Below are 20,285 nucleotides of genomic sequence, written 5' to 3'. Positions count from 1 at the left end.
AATACATTTCCTGCATTCAATGTCTTGCCATGTAACATGCTAGTCTTACAGCACTTGACATTTCTTCAGAGAATTAGAACATTTTTAGCAGTGATGTTGAAAAACCAAATACTTAAGATGTTTCTCTTCCACAAAAGGAAAATTATTTATTATTAACCTACAAAAGAGCTGACAAAACTGACAGAAGACACCTGCTGTCACTGGCAGTTATAACTGCCAGAAGATATCCTACTTGACAAATCTGTGGTGGCAGAAGCCTCTACAGCATTATTCAAATAAAAAGGACACCTAGTACTCAGGCAGAAAACACTACACCCCCAAATTACACTGTATTTTGAGAAACTTAGATACATTCAGATCTAAATAGCTTCGATGTAAAAGAACCCAAAAATGCAAACCCTCTTTTTGACTGCTGAAATGCTAAGGAAATCTCATTGTTCATGTGAAGTGTATCAAAAATAATTTTTGTTTTCCTCCTGTTGGGACAAGAAATTGGCTGTGAATTTCAAATAAAAAAATATTGGCAAGCTAAATTAAAATGTTAATAATGTATCTTATACAGCAGAATGTTAGTATCAACTTACTAAAGGCAATTAATCTTTCCAGTAACAAGATGCTTCCTGCAAGTCTATACGGGGGAAAAAACATCAGCTATACTATAACCTAAACACTCCCAGCTCTATTTTATACATTAGACATGAAAAGCTCTGACTTCAAAATTTACACAATCCAACTTCTTCCTATTTTTTCCTAAAGCTACCTGCTGCCAAGAATAAGCTGGTGCAACTGAACTGCTTAGCTAGAGAGAGGTTACATTTTCTTTAGAATGCTAAAATAATTGCTGGGTTTTTTACAGCAGTGAAAACTGGTTTTCCATTAAATGTATCTTAATCAGGCACATATAAAGGTACAAACAATAAAGGTACAACTGGAACCAATTTTATGACCCATTTCTAAATACTATACGTCATGTCTAGACTTTTAAAGAAGATGTGAGAAAAGACTAAGAGGGTTTTTATAACCTTAATGCTTTGGAATTGTTTTTCTGCTAACTTAAATTTGAATAACCTGTAACAAAGCAGCAGTCCATTGTCTCAATGGATTCCTCCCCCCATTTTACTCCCTCAAATACAGAGAGAACATAAGAGACACCCCACAGAACCTGTTTTCCCTGTCCTTTTATCATGGTGGTGTCAGATGAGTGCAATGCTGACAACGTAAATTGTGGCAGATAAGGGACTTCTGTGCTGCAGCTGGGACACTACATGAGAATTTGAAAGTTTTCTTCAGGGTATTTCCAGCATGTGATGTAGGTAAACAACTTCAGGTGTAGGATTCATCTCACCTACTTTAAATCACTTAGTATGCCTTCACAGACATCAGGAAGGAAAAAAAGCCATGTCCCATGTATCAAGATATTTAAATCATGTAAGAAAGCAGAGCCTTACAAGTGGCTATTTTTTGTCACTGGCTGTGAAGAGTGTTTAAACTTCAGTACAGATGCCTGCACTAGAGGCATCTAAAATCATACTGAACTCCCTTCTGAAGTCTACTTTGAATGGGATCTTAGCAACTTGCATCACAGACATCTCTCAAAACTTCACATGTAAGAAATTCTTGTAGGTCTGCAATAGCTTCAGAGTAGAGTAGGGAATTGGTTCTCTAGAGTGTCTCATTTTGTGTTAACATTCTCATTTACAGCTACACAAGGAAAAAGTACATTACTGTATTATCAAAGGCTGCAAAATGCATAATATACCAGTCATTTACACCTCCTGCCTTACCACCAATTTGCTTCTCTTTTATGCAGTTTCCCCAGTTTCACTGAGAGACAAAGCAGAAACACCCACCAAACACTTCCTACTTTTAGTCCTGATCAATATTCTTTAATTATTAGAACAAGTAAAAGACGCCGAAAATTATTCCAGGAATTGTAATGAAAAAGACCATCTCATAAAAAAGAAAATTAAAATCAAACAAGCACCACACAACCCCTAAGTCAGGTAAACATGGGATAAGTTAATTTTTCATTGTGAACTGTAGCCTATTTAAAAGGCCCCAAACACATGCAGCTTCCTGCTATCAGGTCTGAATGCATATAAGTCTGAAATCAAACCAAAATGCACATTATAGACCCAGACGTGCCCTTTCGCTAACCAAAAATCTTTTTCTCCTGCACAGAAAAATCTGCAGCCAGTGTAAGGTGTCAGAGATCAAATATATGCTAATCAACCTGCCAATTCACAGAATCACAGCATCACAGAATGGGTCAGAATGGGTCTCTTCCAGGCTGGAAGAAACCACAGTGGGTCATCTGGTCCAACCTTCCTGCTCAAGCAGGGTCATACCAGAGCACACAGCCCAGGATTGTGTCCAGACTGTTCTGGAACACTGGGGAGAGACTCCACAACCTCCCTGGGCAATCTGTTCCAGTGCATGCTCACCTTCACAGTAAAGAAGTTCCTTTTCATATTCAGGTGGAACTTCCTGTGCGTCAGTTTCTGCCCACTGCCCCTTGTTCTACTGCTTAGCATGATTAGGAAGAGCCTGGAAACATTCTCTGACAGTCTCTCTTCAGACTCTCATAGACATTGATGAAGTCCCCTCTCAGTCATCTCTTGAGTCTCAACAGGCCCAACTCCCTCAGACTTTCCTTATAAGAAAGATGCTCCAAATCCCCAATTCATAACAGCTGTACCTCTGGATCTAAGAGTCCAGGCAGGTAACAGCAGCTAGCTACATGAAAAGCCTCATTTGACTAAGCATTTATTAGACAAAATCAGTTTGTAATTAACTGAAGCTCTGCAAAAGCCCTCTATCTCTATTTCTATCTGATATAAAAGAATCCCTTAGCCTACAAATTAATTCAGTTAGCCTATCTCCTCCACACTGCATTTTTTTTCTAAACTTTTTTTTTTAACTTTAGAACAAGTATTTAGACATGGGAACCGAAGCTCTGGACAGCTGGGCGCAGACTTCGGATTTTTGGGGTCTTTGGTTCCTGTAGAAAAATGGCTGCTGACTTCTTTTTTCCTGCATTAAGAATTCTTGCTCTTTTCCTGAAACTAATTTTGGTAATAAAAATTATTTTAAGTGCTTAACTGTACCAATTAGCTTGTTGCAGTTTTTTAAACCCTAGACAATTGTATCAGCTTTGTGAAAGAATTAAAATCATCATGAATTCTCTTACATCCAGTTTTAAAATGATGACTAATTGAAAAAGTGTGCAATGTTTGTTTCCTTTATAAGATAATCATAAAATTCCTTCCTAATAAGATAATCAATACACTATTAGTCTATGATAAATTATTTTTAGAAACACAAATTGCCTTATATAATCTCAAAATCTCAGCACTGCAGAAAGGATGTGATAGCCATAAAAGCTTGCTTAATTAAAACTGCACACTCCCATTTGCATCAAATACAAGCAGAAGAAAAAAAATACTGTGAATAGTTTGGGTTACTCTGACATTTTGGAAAAACAGAGCATTGTAAGAACCTTTTGACATAACGAACAGTATTTGTTCAGCTGGAACTGAAAAGACTGCATGAACAACTGAGGTATAATCTTGGCAGGACATTTACAGGACACAAGAGAATGTTATACCTATAAATACTAATGAAAAGAACAAAATGTGAAATTCTAGTCTCACATTATTAAAAGTGTAATTTTAAATACTTTTTAAAAATAAAACTAAATTAAAACATAGTGACTTAGTGTGTAGGATTTTTGAGGGCGTTTTCGCTCCTACTCTGCAAACACTAGAAAACTACAATACACTGATGGGGCAAGATATAAGTATCCTTTGTTACAAGCAAAATATACTTACAGGGATGCAGCAAAACACTGGCAGGGAGGCACAGGACCATAAACTCATATATAGACTCAAAAATACACATATCATATTCCTCATTCCCTGCAAGAATAGGATTTCTACTTTATCAAATATACCAGCCTCAGAAGCTGCTGAGAAAAATCCAATAGAATGGAAACATTTACAAAAAGTTCAGTGCATTTTCAATACTGGCTTTTTGAAAGACACATGATTAAACATTAGAATTTAGAGTTCTATTTTTCATGTGACCACACTGAAATTCAAAAAAATGCACTGCAAGTCCTTGGTTTTATTTTTCTTTATGATACATTGCATCAACTGCCCTTTTCTGTCCCATTAGGATTAAACACACAAGAGTTGATGATCTTTAAATACCTAAGTATTAAAGTTGCACTTGCAGCAATTAAGATCTTTAGGCTATTTATAATAAAAAGTTCCAGTAAGGCAGCTCCTGATAGTCGTTTAAGGTTATAAATTCTCTCCCCCAAGAAAAAGACAGTCAGAATTTGTGAAAACTACTAGGACAGGTTTTACCACTTGAACACAACAAAGTGTAAAGTAGTACTCTAGTCTGCTGTAAGCAATCATATAAAGCTGTAAAAATACAGGAATTCTTTATCCAACCACAATGCTATGCCTGATGCTATAAAATAAAGGCAGCATGCAACTTCATTTTTGCAATAAAGCTACAGGGCTATTTTCCAGAAGAAGAATGAATTTGGAATCTTATTACAAGGACTTCCAATTTAAAATCACCAATTAAAGGAAGATGGCCTCAAGCACTTGGTCTCTAAAACTGCTTGTCACAGAATTGTGTCAGCTCTAATGAAAGTAATTAGCAACTGAAAGTCTTAGACCACTACTTCTCTGTACAAAAAGACTGTTGCAAAGGTTGTGAGACAGCAGCTTGGGACAGAAGTAGGACAGTAGTTTATTGACATTCTGAAGTCAGGTTTTATTAGGGTAATTGTCTATACTTCTAGTGAACAATTAAGATTATTCTATGACAAAAAAAAAAAAAAAACCACCAAAAAAAACCACCAAACTTCAAGCTATTTAATCAGAATGAATAACAGAAATAAAAATCTAAGCAAGTTAGTAGATATACGAATGAAATATGAGATTCAGGATAAAAGCCTCACAATTACAACTGTAAGAACTATATTAAACATCGAATCTCTACTTTGTTTTGTTGGCTACTGAAATTACAGTACCCAAGAAAGCTGTTTAAAAGTTTGAATCTATTTCCTTGCCGTGGAAAACTAACATTCCCCACTGAACTCTGACTCAACTTCTACCTCCATGAGTAAGGGAAATTCATATCTAGACAGACAATCAAAACCACAAAAATATGGCAATATGCTGAATCTCTATAATCTAGTATTGTCAATACACGTATTTTCAGAATAACTGAAAATATAGTTATCAAATGTATCTTAAGTTTGTACAAACTTTAATGGAATTTCCAAAATCTTTAGGAAGATGTAACTATGAAACCAATTTCACTGTAATTGATACAGACCATGAAAGCCGACTGCTTTTCAGAATAGTGTCTAAAAAATGTAGTCAATTACACTGTGTCCCCTCACAGCGAGAGAATATTTTACAAAGTTGCTAATAATTCCCCCACATAAGAAGTTGGTAAAGCACATGAAATTCTGCAGGGTATTCTAAGTAGATTGAGGAAAATCTTTTACTTACCAAAGCATAGCAATACTATGCACATTTTTAAAGCAATAAAATAATTAATACAGATAGCAATGTTTAGTGGGGATTCCCTTTTAAAAATTATTATTAGCTTACTTAGTGTTATATGCAGGTTATAGCTGTGTAATGCCTCATACTATGAACATGAAAAAAATACTACTATACACCAAAAAGGATATCATTCCAAAACCAGAAGAACCACGTCACATACATCCAGAATTTTGTTGCCAAATATATTCCAAGAGGCAGTGCACTGTGCATGGAGTGATCAAAGAATGACCTGTAATATAGGAACAATGTCACACGGTAAGTTTTGATTTTTAAAATGTACATCCTGAACTACTGCTTCAGGAAAACATTTCCTATTAAAACATGTACTATATGGAATTTTGCAAAATATGCCATACATACATTTTCCCACTTTTCTGTTCAAAGTTCACGAGAAATTCCTTTTTTCAACCTGCCAAGACAGGCAGAATGAGTAAATACTCATGCTAAAACTGCACTGTGCAAGCAGTCAGGAACCTGTGAGATTCTTAGCAACATGAACAGTGGTTGCAAACTATATTAAGTTTTGAGATTCCAGTGCTAAAAACATTTTGGAAACATATACAATGAAAACTGCATGTTAAAATAACGTCATTAAGAAAAAAGCTTAAGAGACTTTGGTGTTATCAGCCTATATACTTGAAATATTTCAAATTATTCAATATTTTGCTTCTGCTACAGCTGCCAATATAAAGTTGAAAAAAAATCCAGACTAATTAATTTCCCATATATCACTATATATGATAAGTTCTAAGATAAAATACTGCTACATTAATTAAAAAAAATTCAGCCATCAGAAATATTCTGACTTTCTTACACTTTTGCATTTTAAAGACTCTTCTGAATAAAGTTGCATACAGTGAGACAAACTAGGTGAATAACTAGGCTACTCCATATTCAAAAACAAATTGCTACAAAACCCATGGAAAACAGTACTCTAAACAAGTAACCTCCCAGAAATAAAATTTCTGCATTATCTGCCTAAACATCCTGATATTGATCTATTTTGCTTTTTGTGCTGGTGATTCCCTCAAGGCTGCCACAGACAAATGTGTGCAGGGAGTAGTTTCCATTTCACTTCTTAACTCCCTTACAGTATCTCTCTCTTCTCTAGTGGAAGTTCCTTAGGTCTTTGGAGAAAACCCTGTAAGGAACATGAGCTCATCTGATGAATAATAAGTGAATATATATTTGGACACACAGTAGTTACTCTGCAGTAATCTTCCCTTCAGTGACTTCTGTGCATTTTTGTGTATGCGAAAGTAGGGAGCAAAACACAGCTAAACAGATTAGCTAAAATTCTATAGGGAAAGAAAACACTATTAGAATAACAGCACAAGTTTAATTCAAACCTGGGCTCTGTGTAAAACATTTTAAAAATTATTTATACTAAATATTAAGCAACAGGTAAGAGAAAATAAAAATAAATTTTTGTAATTATATTTCTATAACAAAATAAAAATAATAAAAATCCTGAACTCATGTTAGTTAAGCCAAAAATATAAACACAAGTTTTGAGAGATTAGAAGAAATCTTGTCCTTCCTTTCTGTAGGAGGCACAGTTGCGAATTTGACAAATGAGAAATATGGTTTTTTGTGGGAGAAGACCAGTAAATTGCAAAGCCTGAGAGGTGACAAAAATACCAAACAGATCATCTCCAAGATCCTAGAAATGCTCGATAACCTTCCACTTCCCTCCCGATCTACTAAGTTCACTAAAATCTTCTGAACTTGGTTTAAGGAGCAGATATATTTTCCTCTTTATACAGAAAGAAAAGAGAAGCAAATGGTTCTAAATAAATGTGACATCCAACCCCAGAAAAGCAGAAAGCTCCTAAGCATGGGGATACAACAAGTACTCCTATCCTGGCAGCACATGATAATGGAAAGCAAAGGAGAGATGATGTAGTCTACAGCTCTTGAAAATCCACTGGAATATGACTACAGGTGTGTGTGTGTGTGTGTATTTGTAGGTACATTTACAGACATTTAAAGTAACCATAAATACAACTAAAAGTCTTTATGATCAGGTAACAAGATATCCAAAAAACACTATTAGAAAGCAGCTTTTTTCTTTAGTCACTTATTTCCACAACAACAAAAGCTTCAAAATCTGATTCTGACTTAATTTCTTTCTATAAATCTCTTTAGGTGCCTTTGTGCATTTAAATTATTGAAATAAAACAGTTTTAATGGTACAGTTGCACATTGTCTTTTTTACTTTACAGTAACCTTCCCATTGCCTGCTCTCTGCAATATTCATGCTGGTAACTCTTTGTAGACAGACATTCAGCACCCCCCTCTGGATAATGACTGAATTTCTGTTCTGCTGTTAGCTCAGCAGTATTAACCCAAGACAATTTCAGGTTTCACAAGACAACACAGCATTACAGGAACTATAGTTGCACAAGATCTTTTGCAGAAATAAAGACCAATTCCAACAAATGGAAATTTAAGGTTATCTATCCAATAAAGAAGCCAGCAAAATACTTCTTACATGCACACCAAACAGACAGTGTCCCAGTAAAACACTTACTTTGAAAGAAACTGTACCATAGCCCAAACGCCACCATACATCAGCCCTTTAATGAGCCAAGAATCAATGTCTAGGTCTGCTATAAACCCAACCAGCCAAATAACTAGGAAAGGAGTTCCCAGCATCACCTTCTGACGGAATTCCTATATAGAAACAAACACCAGTAAGTAACTCTGTTTTCAGGAACAGATTGTATAATAAACAGGACAGTCATGAAAACTTAAATGTTCAGGAAGCTTGACAGTGGGGGATAAATCTTCACAAATTTTCCTCATTTCTTGTCTTTACACACCTCCAATTAATTTGCAAGGAAAATAAACCTTCCTAAAATTATACTACAAATCAATAAGTTGGTTTTAGAATTGTCTTCTAGAGACTTTGCTGCTAATCCAGAATCAAGGCAACATTAGCTCTTTTTAACAAATCCATAAGTGTATGAACTGCCACACAGCATATGACAATGTCAGTAAATTTTTGTTACTCATGTAACTGCAGTTTTTAAGCCATACTGAAGCATGTATGAATAAAGATTGGACCTTTTTTGTCTTACACTGTGTGGACACAACTCTGGCTGGATGAGAGCACTGCACTCTTTCCAAATAATTAAAGTACAGTGTCAATGAAATGTATGAACCACTTCAGGTCAATAATCACAGCATTGGTACAGTACCACAGGGTTAAAGCCCAGACTGTAGCAGTACTTTGAGCATCTTGATGCAATGTATCTTTATTCAAAAAATTATATCAGTGGTAGCAACTTTTAATATCCAGCACAACACTCTGTCTGAGTGTTGATGGATACTAAGAAGTAAAATTAACTCTTTTTAAATCAAACAATAGGTACGAGGACAGTTCTTCATGCTAGAGCAGTATGTTAACCCTTACACCCTCATTTATGGCCTCTTCCTATCTGCAGTATTAAAAAATACTCTGAGAAGCAAAAGGCCTCCACATTAGAGATTCACTTATTACTTTATACTGCTAAGACTGACTGCTTCTTTCATTCAACACCATAACAAGAAACAATACATAATTAGAGAGGAGATCAGAGTTCAGGATACCCAAAATGCTTCTTTCCTCAGCTACCCAAGAGTCAGTTTTGGAACATCTTGGCTAACCCCAACAATACATGACTACACAATACTTTCCTAACACTTTCTTTTACTTAGCACAAAACCTAAAAGTATGTGTATGGAAGCTTAGGGTTTTATTTCCTCCTACCCTAAATAAAGCACTTTTTTCCCTTTTGCAATCACTTTAGTCATAATACAAAGACATTCCTTAAAGCTGAAATGTGGGGAAACCACAGTCCTGAACTTCTTTTCAACAAACACACAGGTCCCCAAACCAAGAGCAGCTGTAAGATTGATTTACACAAGTGTTATGCTACTACTTACCTTATCTGCTTTTAGCTTTCTCAGAAAGGATGGACTATCATACCCCTTTGCCTGTCTTGCTTCTTGTAGATGATTGATCATCCACACGTTCTTCCTTTGTTTTGCAAGATCAAGTGGTGATTCCCCCTGTCAAGAGTATAAATGTGGGAAACATCCAATTTAAAATAAAATGCATTTGGAGCACTTTTGAAACAGAAGATTGGCTGTTAAAACTAACACATTTTAACACACAGTTTAGCTACATTCTGGCATACTTTTTACTCTTCAGCTTACTTGGCATCAGTCATTCCTTTTGGTTTTTCACCCTCTCATAACTATACAAGTGTGGACAAGTTGCATATTAAATGTATGATTCTGACAAAATGTATGTTCTGACAGTAATAACTGTTGCTTTTGGCAGAGAACAAATCTATGTTCCACTATTCTACACAAAGTTTACTAGTCTGTAAATGAAGGACTGTGCTTCCCCCTCAGCTATTGACAGGCAGCAGAAATCAAGCAAAGAATAAGAACTTGTGACCCACTGGATCATGGAAACTCTCCCAAGTCTAAAGCCTGACTTCTTAGTCAATTCTCTGCCTCTTGGCAGACTGAAGTTACTAATATTATGGAATGTTTCTAGGATTTTTTTTCTACAAGCCTAATGTTCTTAGGTTCATTTCAGTTTGGGTGCTAAGCCAACAATGGCTCATGTTTTTATTTCCATAATTTCAGAAAGGACTGACAGATGAAGCAAAAGAGAAACACAGAGTGAAAGATACAGGGACCAAAGGTGCCTACCGAACTGATTTGATTTTATTGCTTTTTAAACACTTAGGAAGAGAGCTAAATGAAAAAGTTATTGACTTGGTCTAAAATTATAGAGGAGGCAAGAGACAACCAATTGCAGGTACCTCCAGCTTCAGTTTTGCATTTGACTCTTCCTCTCTTCTACTGGAGTTAACTCCCCTCCTAAACAAATCATTCATGGAGGCTTGAAAAATGGCTGAATCCTCCATCGCTCGGCCCCCTCCTAAAAAAAAAGTGAGACAGGTACTAGAAACTGAAACTACCCAGAAAGGGCAATAATTACTATAGACAAAAGTGATTTCAAAGATTAAAAACTGCAGTTAGCTACCTACATCCCACAGAAAGACAACGGGAACTGAGTACTTAACTGTCATCTCTCCCTTTGAAATCTTACTCCAAATCTTTGAGTAAATAGCATAGAATATAAATTATGAGGTGAAGCCTTTTGCTACTTAACAGGATGTTTCACACCTTCTGTGTGAGAAGTTTAACTAGAAAAATCAGCTAAAAAAGAATAACCTTCTGACTTAACTTGGCTTCAAAGTTATTTAGCCAGATGTTTAAAAAAACCGATTGAATTAACTCAATTCTCAACAGAAATGCCTGAAATCAAGCTATTGGTGTCTGTTTCATACAGATTTAATAGCACCTTGAATTGCTAATATCTGGGAAACTCCAGAGATGCTGCTGTTTTAGTACCACCTTATATATCCAGACTGTAAAGATTACCTGTGGACAAGCAATTCCCTCTGGGAGTTGATCTCCCAAGTAAATCCTGAAGTTGTCTTGGGGTCCAGCTGAGCATCCCTTCCACTAGAGGGCCATGAGACACCTAGGAACTGCCTAGATAAAAAAATTGAGGGAGCTTTAAAGAAATCTTTGACTATGCTTCTCATCATCTGGCCATTTTAATATTTTCCTTGTCTTTACAGGAGTAGTTGATGGTTGACTTCCTTAAAAATTAAAAAAAAAAAGTATTGGGGAACTTAATCTAGGAACACATTTAAAATTGTCAGCAAGCAATAATGCTTCAGTAATATATATTTAAAGTATTTAGATAGAAAAAGTAATCTGAAGAGTCATTATGATAGGGAACTGTACATGTAGACCTCCATGGACAAGCCTAAGATACACTGCATAATCAAGAAACTACATTTAAAGTTCAATAAATGATTCACTTACAGTTTGGGGTTTTTTTTTTTTATCTTTCTTAGGCCATAAGAGCTTTTTTAGGTCTCTATATCTCTCTACTAAAAAAAGGAGTTTCTGCTCATATTTAAATAAAATTTACAAGTTTTCCCCAAGTCCCCAGTGATAACCCAGCTCCCTGGGAAATCCTATCGTTGTCTGTCCAATCTGCCTACTGGTCTGGCAAGAAAATTTCCTTAAGGAAAAAAAAAAAATCAAGCAAAAAACCCACTCTACTGAAATACAGCTTCCAACTCTAACATTAATCTAGTTCTCAAAAATGAAAGAAGTATCTTACTACCAAATGGAAAATATTCATTTCTTGTACAGTATAATAAAAAGAGGGTAACTTAAACAGGACTAACTCACTGCTTGTATCAAGCTTTGCTGTAGTAATAGCAGTGCTATTGTTCAAATACTTCACAAACTGTCATGCAAAGTAAAGAACACCTTACTGAGATGACTGGTCCCAATTTGTTCCAAGCCTAGGCAGCCAGCAGCACGTGCCTTTCTAACACAGACTGACTAGAGCTGATAACAATAAAGCCAAAGCTCACATCTAATATTTTAGTCACTTCATCATTTGAAGAAGATGAACAGCTTTCAGCCAATGCATTTCTTTAATCTCAGCTGTCTTACCACCATTCTTGATCAATTCCATGTGCTATCTGAGAAAAGGACTTCACTACATAGTGCTCCAGAAATCTGGAACTGACTGCATCAGAAAGAAGCCTTTCACAATTCCTTTTATTTCTGAGGAAAGAGGAGCACCAAACTGAGTTTCTACTGCCCTTTAAGAATCAACCAAATGCTTATATTTCCTATATATTTACTACCACCTAAATCAGCATATATTATAAAGCCACTGGCTGTATGGCAAAACTGCCATTGCTCAAACGATTTTGATCCTCTGAAGATCCTAAAAACATGAGAAAACATGCAAGAAACCTAGACTTCACTGCAGAAGATAGGCAGTGGTTGGTGAAACCAGACACGTATCTTCTGGCATGACTGGAAAGATATCATGATCCAGCAGGTTCAAAAACCTATTTTTCTACTGACTGCTGCTGTCTGTCAATAAAGAAGGCAAGACCATGAACTACTTCAGGCTAGCATATACTTCTTCATATAGCCAAACACAGAAATTTTTGTTACAGATTTCATAAGAGTCCAGAAATGTAGGTACAGTGATGACTTTAGAACTCTTGTCACACTAATCAGTCTGTCAAAACAAGTAAGGTATGACATACTGATTTTTTTCCCCACAAAAATACCTTTATTTTTTACCACAGGTGGTGTAGGAAAATAGCTTTTCAACACAAGAAGTGAGACTAGAATCATAACTCCTTCACACAGACCAGGAATAATTAATATATCTTCACCTCAGTCCATGCAAGAGGCTAGATTATTTGTTTTAAATGTGTATAAAGGTGATTCCTTGTAATGAGTTTTCATTCATGACTATATGACTATGAACATTTCTGATATTCTGAAGTGGATGCAGGACCTAAAAAGCTGCCAGCAACACTTGGCTGCTCCCTTAAAAAAGCTATTCCATGCTCTCCAAGATAACTGATGTATACTTTTTTAATATATATTTATATATTTATATATATATGTATTTCTATCCCTTGTGGCCAAGCAAAATAGGCCCCGGCCATCTTAATCAGTAGAAAAAATGGCAAAATGGCAAATAAATTAAGTTACAGCTGTGTTTTCAAGCATAACCATTCTGTCTGTAACACTCTTTAAGTGGAAAATATTTGAAGAGAATCTAAGTAGAGAATTCTTTTTCTAAAAGTGAATTCTGCTCTGACACCACAGATGAAACAGCCTGGGTAGCAAAATGCAGCTAATTTGATATACAGAGTATCTGGAAGTAATGGACAAAACCACATTCCAAAGGCACACCTTCCAAGGCTGGAGAAACTCCAAGTCTATGGCAGAAATTCTAAGAGCTGTTTGCTGGTCTAATATATGCTGGAGATGGGCTCTGTTAGTACAGAATCCAGATTCATAGTTCAGAAATTCTGGTAATCAGGCAAGTCAAGTTCACATGCATAAAAAGAGCCCATTTGCTTATTTGACTTCTACTGGCATTTTCAGGCCTCCAGTTTGCTTATTGGCACTGGGAGACTCACTAGAGCATTTGTCAGCTCCTTGGACAGGACTGAGATGTCTCACATCTCACTCCAACAGTCATTCCAGAATTTCACTAGAAGATACTTGGTCAGGTTTCCAGTTTTGCATCCAAATACACCAGTCTTCACACATGCAGTCTAATTGCACACCCCACTCCCCTATATTCACACATAATCATTGTTAAATAATTTACTTGAGTCTCTTTTATGGTGCAAATCTAGTGGTTGTGCATGAGTGTTAGGAAAAAAATTGCCAAATGACATTAGTGGCATTGCTTTGCTCCATCTTCATGATCCCACTATACCCACAATAATAATCTATTCTTGAGATTTATCATAGTCTTTTGTTATTTCTGCCTCAAACCACTTACAATTAAACCAGACCAAACGTTTACCTTAATATTTTGAGCATCAACATTAGCTCCAGCTTCTAACAGAAGACTAATAACTGTAGTATTTCCTGCTAGCACAGCCCAGTGCAATGCTGTGTTTTTGTGGTACTTGTCTCCCAGATTAACCGACACGTTAAATGTAAGTAGTAATCGTGTTGGATCCACACTAGAAAAGAAAATTCATGTTAGATCTACAGATGAACTCAAATACATCCCAACTTATTGTTGATGCATTCAATTTCTATGAAGATCATTGATCAGGTACACTATGTAATAGCAAAGTGACATTTTTTGCTGCCAATTATGAATGACTCAAAATCTCTTCCCACCAAAACCAACCACCATTCTCTTGACTTTAAAGGATCTCCCTAAAACAGCTCTTTCAAGCTCTTTCTATCAAGAAACATGTGTTAGCTTTGTGTTTACCAGAATCTGACTTGGGATATCAAGAAACATGTGTTAGCTTTGTGTTTACCAGAATCTAACACTACTAACAGATTTGTAAAATATGCACGCGATTATATACTTAAACAATACATACTTTAAAAAAAGTTCAAAACATGTTATGTTTCCAGTTCACAATCCAGAAGATGAAACTAAAATAGGATGTGAATGCTGGCAATGGCAAGTATTGGTAAGAGCTAGTTTGTGTTCCTCCCAACAACAGACAGAGATAGGCCCTTACAAACAGGAATCTAATTCAAACATTTGTTCTTTGGAGAAGTGTTATTTTTTATCACTTTTTCCAGTCATCACCTGAGGAAGAATTAGTGAGCACTTCTTCATAGTACCCTCTCTGCTGAAAAAGTCATTGTACTGGGTTTGGCTGCAATCAAGTTAATCTTCTCCACAGCAGCTCCTATGGCGCTGTGTTTTGGATTTGTGACCAAAGCCGTATTGATGACACAGGGATGTTTTAGCTATAGCTGAGCAGCGCTGACACAGGGTCAAGGCCTTTGCTGCTCCTCGTGCTGCCCTGCCAGTGAGCAGGCTAGGGGTGCACAAGAAGCTGGATGGGGACACAGCAGGGACAGCTGATGCCAACTGACCAACGAGATATCCAACACTGCATGGCAGCATGCACAGCAATAAAAGCTGGGGAAGAGAAGTAGGAAGCAGAGGAAATTTCAGAGTTACAGCATCTGCCTTGCCAAGTAACTGTTACAGGTGACAGAGCCCTGCTGACCTGGAAATGGCTGAACTTCTGCCTACTGATGGGAAGTAACAAATGCATTCCTTATTTTGCTTTATCTATTCAACTGTCTTTATTGCAACACATGAGTTTTTTTCATTTTTACCCTCCTGATTCTCCTTCTCATCCTCCTCGTGCTGCCCTGCCAGTGAGCAGGCTAGGGGTGCACAAGAAGCTGGATGGGGACACAGCAGGGACAGCTGATGCCAACTGACCAACGAGATATCCAACACTGCATGGCAGCATGCACAGCAATAAAAGCTGGGGAAGAGAAGTAGGAAGCAGAGGAAATTTCAGAGTTACAGCATCTGCCTTGCCAAGTAACTGTTACAGGTGACAGAGCCCTGCTGACCTGGAAATGGCTGAACTTCTGCCTACTGATGGGAAGTAACAAATGCATTCCTTATTTTGCTTTATCTATTCAACTGTCTTTATTGCAACACATGAGTTTTTTTCATTTTTACCCTCCTGATTCTCCTTCTCATCCCACTTAGCAGGAGTGAAAAAGTGGCTGGGTGGGGCCAAGCTACCAAATGGGATGAATTCACAGTAACTATAAATGAAGAAAGATAAAATGGCAAGTCTGGAAAGAACAGGAAAAAAAACTTCCAAAAAACTCCCCAAACCAGTCACTACTATATGCCACTTGGTTAACACTAAGATAAAGTCAAAACTGCATGCATTACCTATGTGTTCTGTAAGCTGCCCACATTAAAGGTGTCATTCCATTTTGATCCATCATATCTACATCCTAAAAAAAAGAAAAGAAAAAAAGGTTGGTGAGGTAAGTAAGCATACTCAAGATCCAGCAGATGCAATATTTGCAATGAGAAATAGTGTTCTAAGACTAATCTGAACTGGAAGAAAACCTGGCAAGCTTTTAGTACTCAAATAGTATTTAAAAAATGAAAACAAACGTTAACACCACCATTGCCAAAAAATAACTGTTCCAATCTATTTTGGAAACTATGAAACAGTCATGCTGTGTAAGACCAGTAATTTCTAACTTACTATTAAGCTTCAAGATTAAAGATATATATAGGTGGTGTATTATTGCATTAAAAAGCAGAAGAAAATTAAAATAATGCACCAATATTTGAAAAGCTACTTGATAAATTACTATAAATACCACTGTCTGAATCCTATATCCTACTAAATGCTAGTTGCACCTATTTTTCCACTTGCAAAGCAATTTCCCTTAGTTCACTGAGTTCCAGTGGTATTTATGTATCTGGATATCCAGTTAATGGATGCCAGAGAATTTTAATATTGAAAAAAAGCCATTAATAAAAACAATCTCCTCAGGAAAAAAAAAAACAAACCCAAAACTGATCTATAGTCTCTTTCTCCTCCTGCCTAAAGAAATTGGTAATTCTTAAATATTTGGAGGCAGGTTAGACTCTCAAGCACATTTGGGAAGATTTCACAGACCAGCACTAATGAAATCACTGCAAGTTAATATAATGCAGGACATGAAGAGTTTTCCTTAGAGGCAACAGAGCTATTACAACATTTCCTGTACCACTTCTTCCTCTACCACTTCAGTTCTTACTAGGAAAATTAGATTGGAAAGCATTTCAATAAAGTCTTCTGCTAGAGAAATTCCTGACAAAAGCCCACAGAGTGACTGATGTTGCACTCTGTCATCCCCAGAACCTCCTCTGCTCCAGTAGTCTACAAAATGCACAGCACCCTGGGATCCCTACTCATGCTGCTGCTAGCCTGACCCAGGCAGATGTTTCCCAGAAAATTCAACTTAGCTCCTCCAAATAATTGCTCTTAAAACACCTCTAGCCTGCAGATTACTTTGTATTTCTGAGCTTTTACTCTGTTGCTTAATTAAAATAAAAAAGTATATTTAAAAAACACAGCTTATGGAGGAGAAGAAGAACAGTTACTTGGTTTACTTGCTTGTACTGTTTGTTCAAAAGAGTTACATGGTTTGAGGTCAGGATCCAACCCTGTTTGCCTAAAGTACTTGCATAGGTTAGATCCTTTTGAGCCTAATAGGACTATGCAACTGCTGGCACTGCCTTTAACCCCCTGTGGTTGAAATCATGAAGGAACTTAGAACCACAGCCCAATCTCAAATTCATTCATCCTTGAGAAGCATGACTGATTCACAGCTCACACTGTGTGAACAACAAACTTGGAGAATTGTACAAATTACTGTAACATGAACAATCATCTTTAGATTTCATATAGAAAAGCGCCTCTTTGTGACAGTGTGTCTGAACAGGAATGTGTTTAGATGTAAGTAGAACAACTCCTTCAATGATTCCACCTGACAAATCCAAACTACTTTGCACAGCAGGTGATACTCAGCTAAAAGAAAAAACCCAAATCCATCAGCTCCATAGCGTTCCCTACACATAAGTTACCTAGGTAAGCTACAGCTACTACTCATATTAAACTACTATGCTGGCTGAAGAAGATCCCTTTTCAAAGGAACTTCAACAAGAGGCAAAGCAGCTGAGATTGACTTGCACACTGTTGTACAGATGTAACAAAGATGATGTAGCTGTGGACAGCAGACATGTGCTCTAACAAACTTCTCCCAAAAACTCCTTGTTACCTCCCCAGATCATTACTATAACCACAGACTGAGTGAGACATTTAGAAAGGAAGCTCTGCTCCTGCTTTTTGCCAAAGAGAGAGCTGAGGCAAAAAAGTAAACTTTCAGCAGCTGGTTCATATTAAGAAACTGTTCTTCCATTCTGTGGTGTGCCAACAGGCACTTTAGCATTATTTCTTGTTTAACTCTCAGTGACACATCAGTGCTCATGGAGGAGTGTGCCTGTGCTGTCAGGACATGGTGCAAGCACTGCAAGAACCAAAGGTTCAAACAATAAGTGATGCAATGATCAAAAGTTGCACATACTGCTGCTCTCTGCATGTGGTTCAAGTGTGAATTCTGTGAACCACAATGGGCAAAATTTCCTCTTGTTTCTAAAGTACAATAACTCTGGTTCTGAAGAAAAAACTTTTCACATGTAAAGACAACCAGACTTAATCCTAGGACACTAATACAAGACTGCACAAAAAGCTTTTAGTGAGGCAAAAAAACTGGGGAGAAAGAGCTTTCTGCATGAAAAGCAGTTGCAACAACTCTTCTGCTGCTTAATACTACTTTCTGAAAGCAAGAGTTGACAAGGAAGGATTCTGAAGAGCAGCTAAGAGATCAGTGCAGCGTTAGGCTTACCATTTAACAAGCAATGGTCAAACCAGTATTGTGATAAAATAAGCATAAAAAACATAAAGAGATCTCACCTAGAATTACATTAAATCACACAGAAAGGAACCAGGAGTTTGATCCTCTTTGGAACCATTACTGCTTATTTCACAAAACACAGACCTTCATAGGAAAGACCCATCACATCTTTGCTCAGAATCCTATTCTCCATAAGAAAAGATCTCTTTCACATGAACTGTTGTCCAGGGAAAGGAAAAAAGGCTTTAAAAGCATATAGTAAAGAAGATTTATCAGAAAGGCTGATGTAAGTCTGACAATATTTCTTAATTTAGAAAAGATGTGCCAGTTACTGACTAGAAGCAGAGATTTTGTAAGATTCCCATTAAAGCAGAGATTTTGGTAAGAGTCCCATAGAACATAGCACAGACCAACAAAGAAGACAATATACAGAACTAAACCTCTGCCATTCCTTCAAACAAAAGCTCTGTTCTGAATACCCTAGTCCATCAAACACAGTCAGTCTTGAATCATAAGGAAAAACACAACTGGACTTGTAATTCTCCAAGTAATGTGCTCTGAGTTGGTCTAGAAAATAAAATACTTGATTCAATGTCTTAACGCTGGCCTGAACTTGGTGGAGAGAAGGAGCCACAGTGGCAACTGAGGTGACAATGCTCAGGAGCACTGCCCATGGATCACAGCACCAAAGTAACCACGGCTGCTGGTACCACACTGGCATCTCTCAACCTAGATGCCACCTACTTCTAGGCCACAGCACAGGTGACCCTACATAGCTCGAGACATTAGTTAACATACAAAATTGCAACTCTGAGAAAAAAAGACGAGTAACTGCTAGTTAAACTAAAAAAATGATAGTAGAACTATGAGTATGAAATAGTTAAACTATAATTTTAGAAGTAGAATATTTCTTACATATTTTTACCCTACAAGCAACTTTACAGTCACTCATTATCTGATTATTAATCTGTGATTAAGTTACCTCACAGATGCACAGGATGAGAAAACATTATTCAACCATTTGTATATCACGTCTGTATCTTAACTTATTCCAGATGAATGTTTGTGTATGCTCCTGATATGCCTCTGGCATTTTAAGTAGCATAAGCAAAATATCAAGCACTAAAATTGTATATTGCACATTTTTAAGTGCCTTCAAGCTCTTTTTCAGTTTTCTTTCTTGCATTTTTTAAAATAAATATCTTACCTAAACTTCAACTGCACTACAGATTCTGTTACTTGATTTCTAATTATATTTATATCATGTACCAGGCTTGATTTTGACGCAGGCAACCTACTGATGCAAATAACGTGCTCAAATTCTTATACAGCCAGGTATCAGTCTTTCAGAATTCAGTAAGAGGCATGACTAAACAAAAAGCAACATCTATCAGGCACTGCTGCCTCTTGGCTGAATAGTACTTGCTGGCATGAAAATGGGTTCACTTCCAATCAAAGCCAGAGTGCATCTGACCAAGAGGTCTTCCCCTTCACCACACTCCAGAAGTTGGAGGGCTGGACTCAAGCCTCAGATTGGAAATTTTACCAATGGCTGCTGCAGCCCAGAAGAAAGCGAAACAGCAACACTGAAGTTGGGTTCCAGTTCTGTCTCAAAAATGAACAAGGTAGCAATTAGGAGCAATTTCTTAATCCACCTGTCAGTCCTCTATTCTGTTACGAAAGTTGACTTTTCTTTGACCACACTCATCCACAAAGGCATCAGGACCTGAACTAACACAGCACAACAGCCTACACTGACCCTCATTTTGAGATTTATTTAGCTGTCATTTGCCGCACAGGTCCTAGAATTAGGTTCAGAACAAGGGCTAGCCTACTCTTTGGATATAA

The 20,285-nt window shown here is 36.9% G+C and overlaps 1 protein-coding gene across 2 annotated transcripts in view; it reads right to left on the bottom strand.

Moving 5' to 3' along the window:
• The window catches only part of ZDHHC17 (zinc finger DHHC-type palmitoyltransferase 17), a 64,857-nt gene that overhangs the window by 13,936 nt on the left and 30,636 nt on the right, over window positions 1-20,285 (bottom strand). For both annotated transcript variants that reach the window (XR_005954953.1, XM_041465631.1), the window contains exons 6-10: window positions 15,913-15,977; window positions 14,038-14,200; window positions 9,525-9,650; window positions 8,128-8,270; window positions 5,723-5,823 (exon numbers count right to left, since the gene is read on the bottom strand). Coding sequence is in view for 1 of the 2 variants with exons in the window: in XM_041465631.1 (XP_041321565.1) it covers window positions 5,723-5,823; window positions 8,128-8,270; window positions 9,525-9,650; window positions 14,038-14,200; window positions 15,913-15,977 (598 nt within the window). In the remaining variant the exon portion in view is untranslated. The remainder of the gene's footprint in view (window positions 1-5,722; window positions 5,824-8,127; window positions 8,271-9,524; window positions 9,651-14,037; window positions 14,201-15,912; window positions 15,978-20,285) is intronic.

Source organism: Pyrgilauda ruficollis, unplaced genomic scaffold (assembly GCF_017590135.1).
Source record: "Pyrgilauda ruficollis isolate IOZ18807 unplaced genomic scaffold, ASM1759013v1 scaffold19, whole genome shotgun sequence".
In the NCBI taxonomy this organism is placed as follows: Eukaryota; Metazoa; Chordata; class Aves; order Passeriformes; family Passeridae; genus Pyrgilauda; species Pyrgilauda ruficollis.
This window is presented reverse-complemented; position numbering and strand designations above follow the sequence as displayed.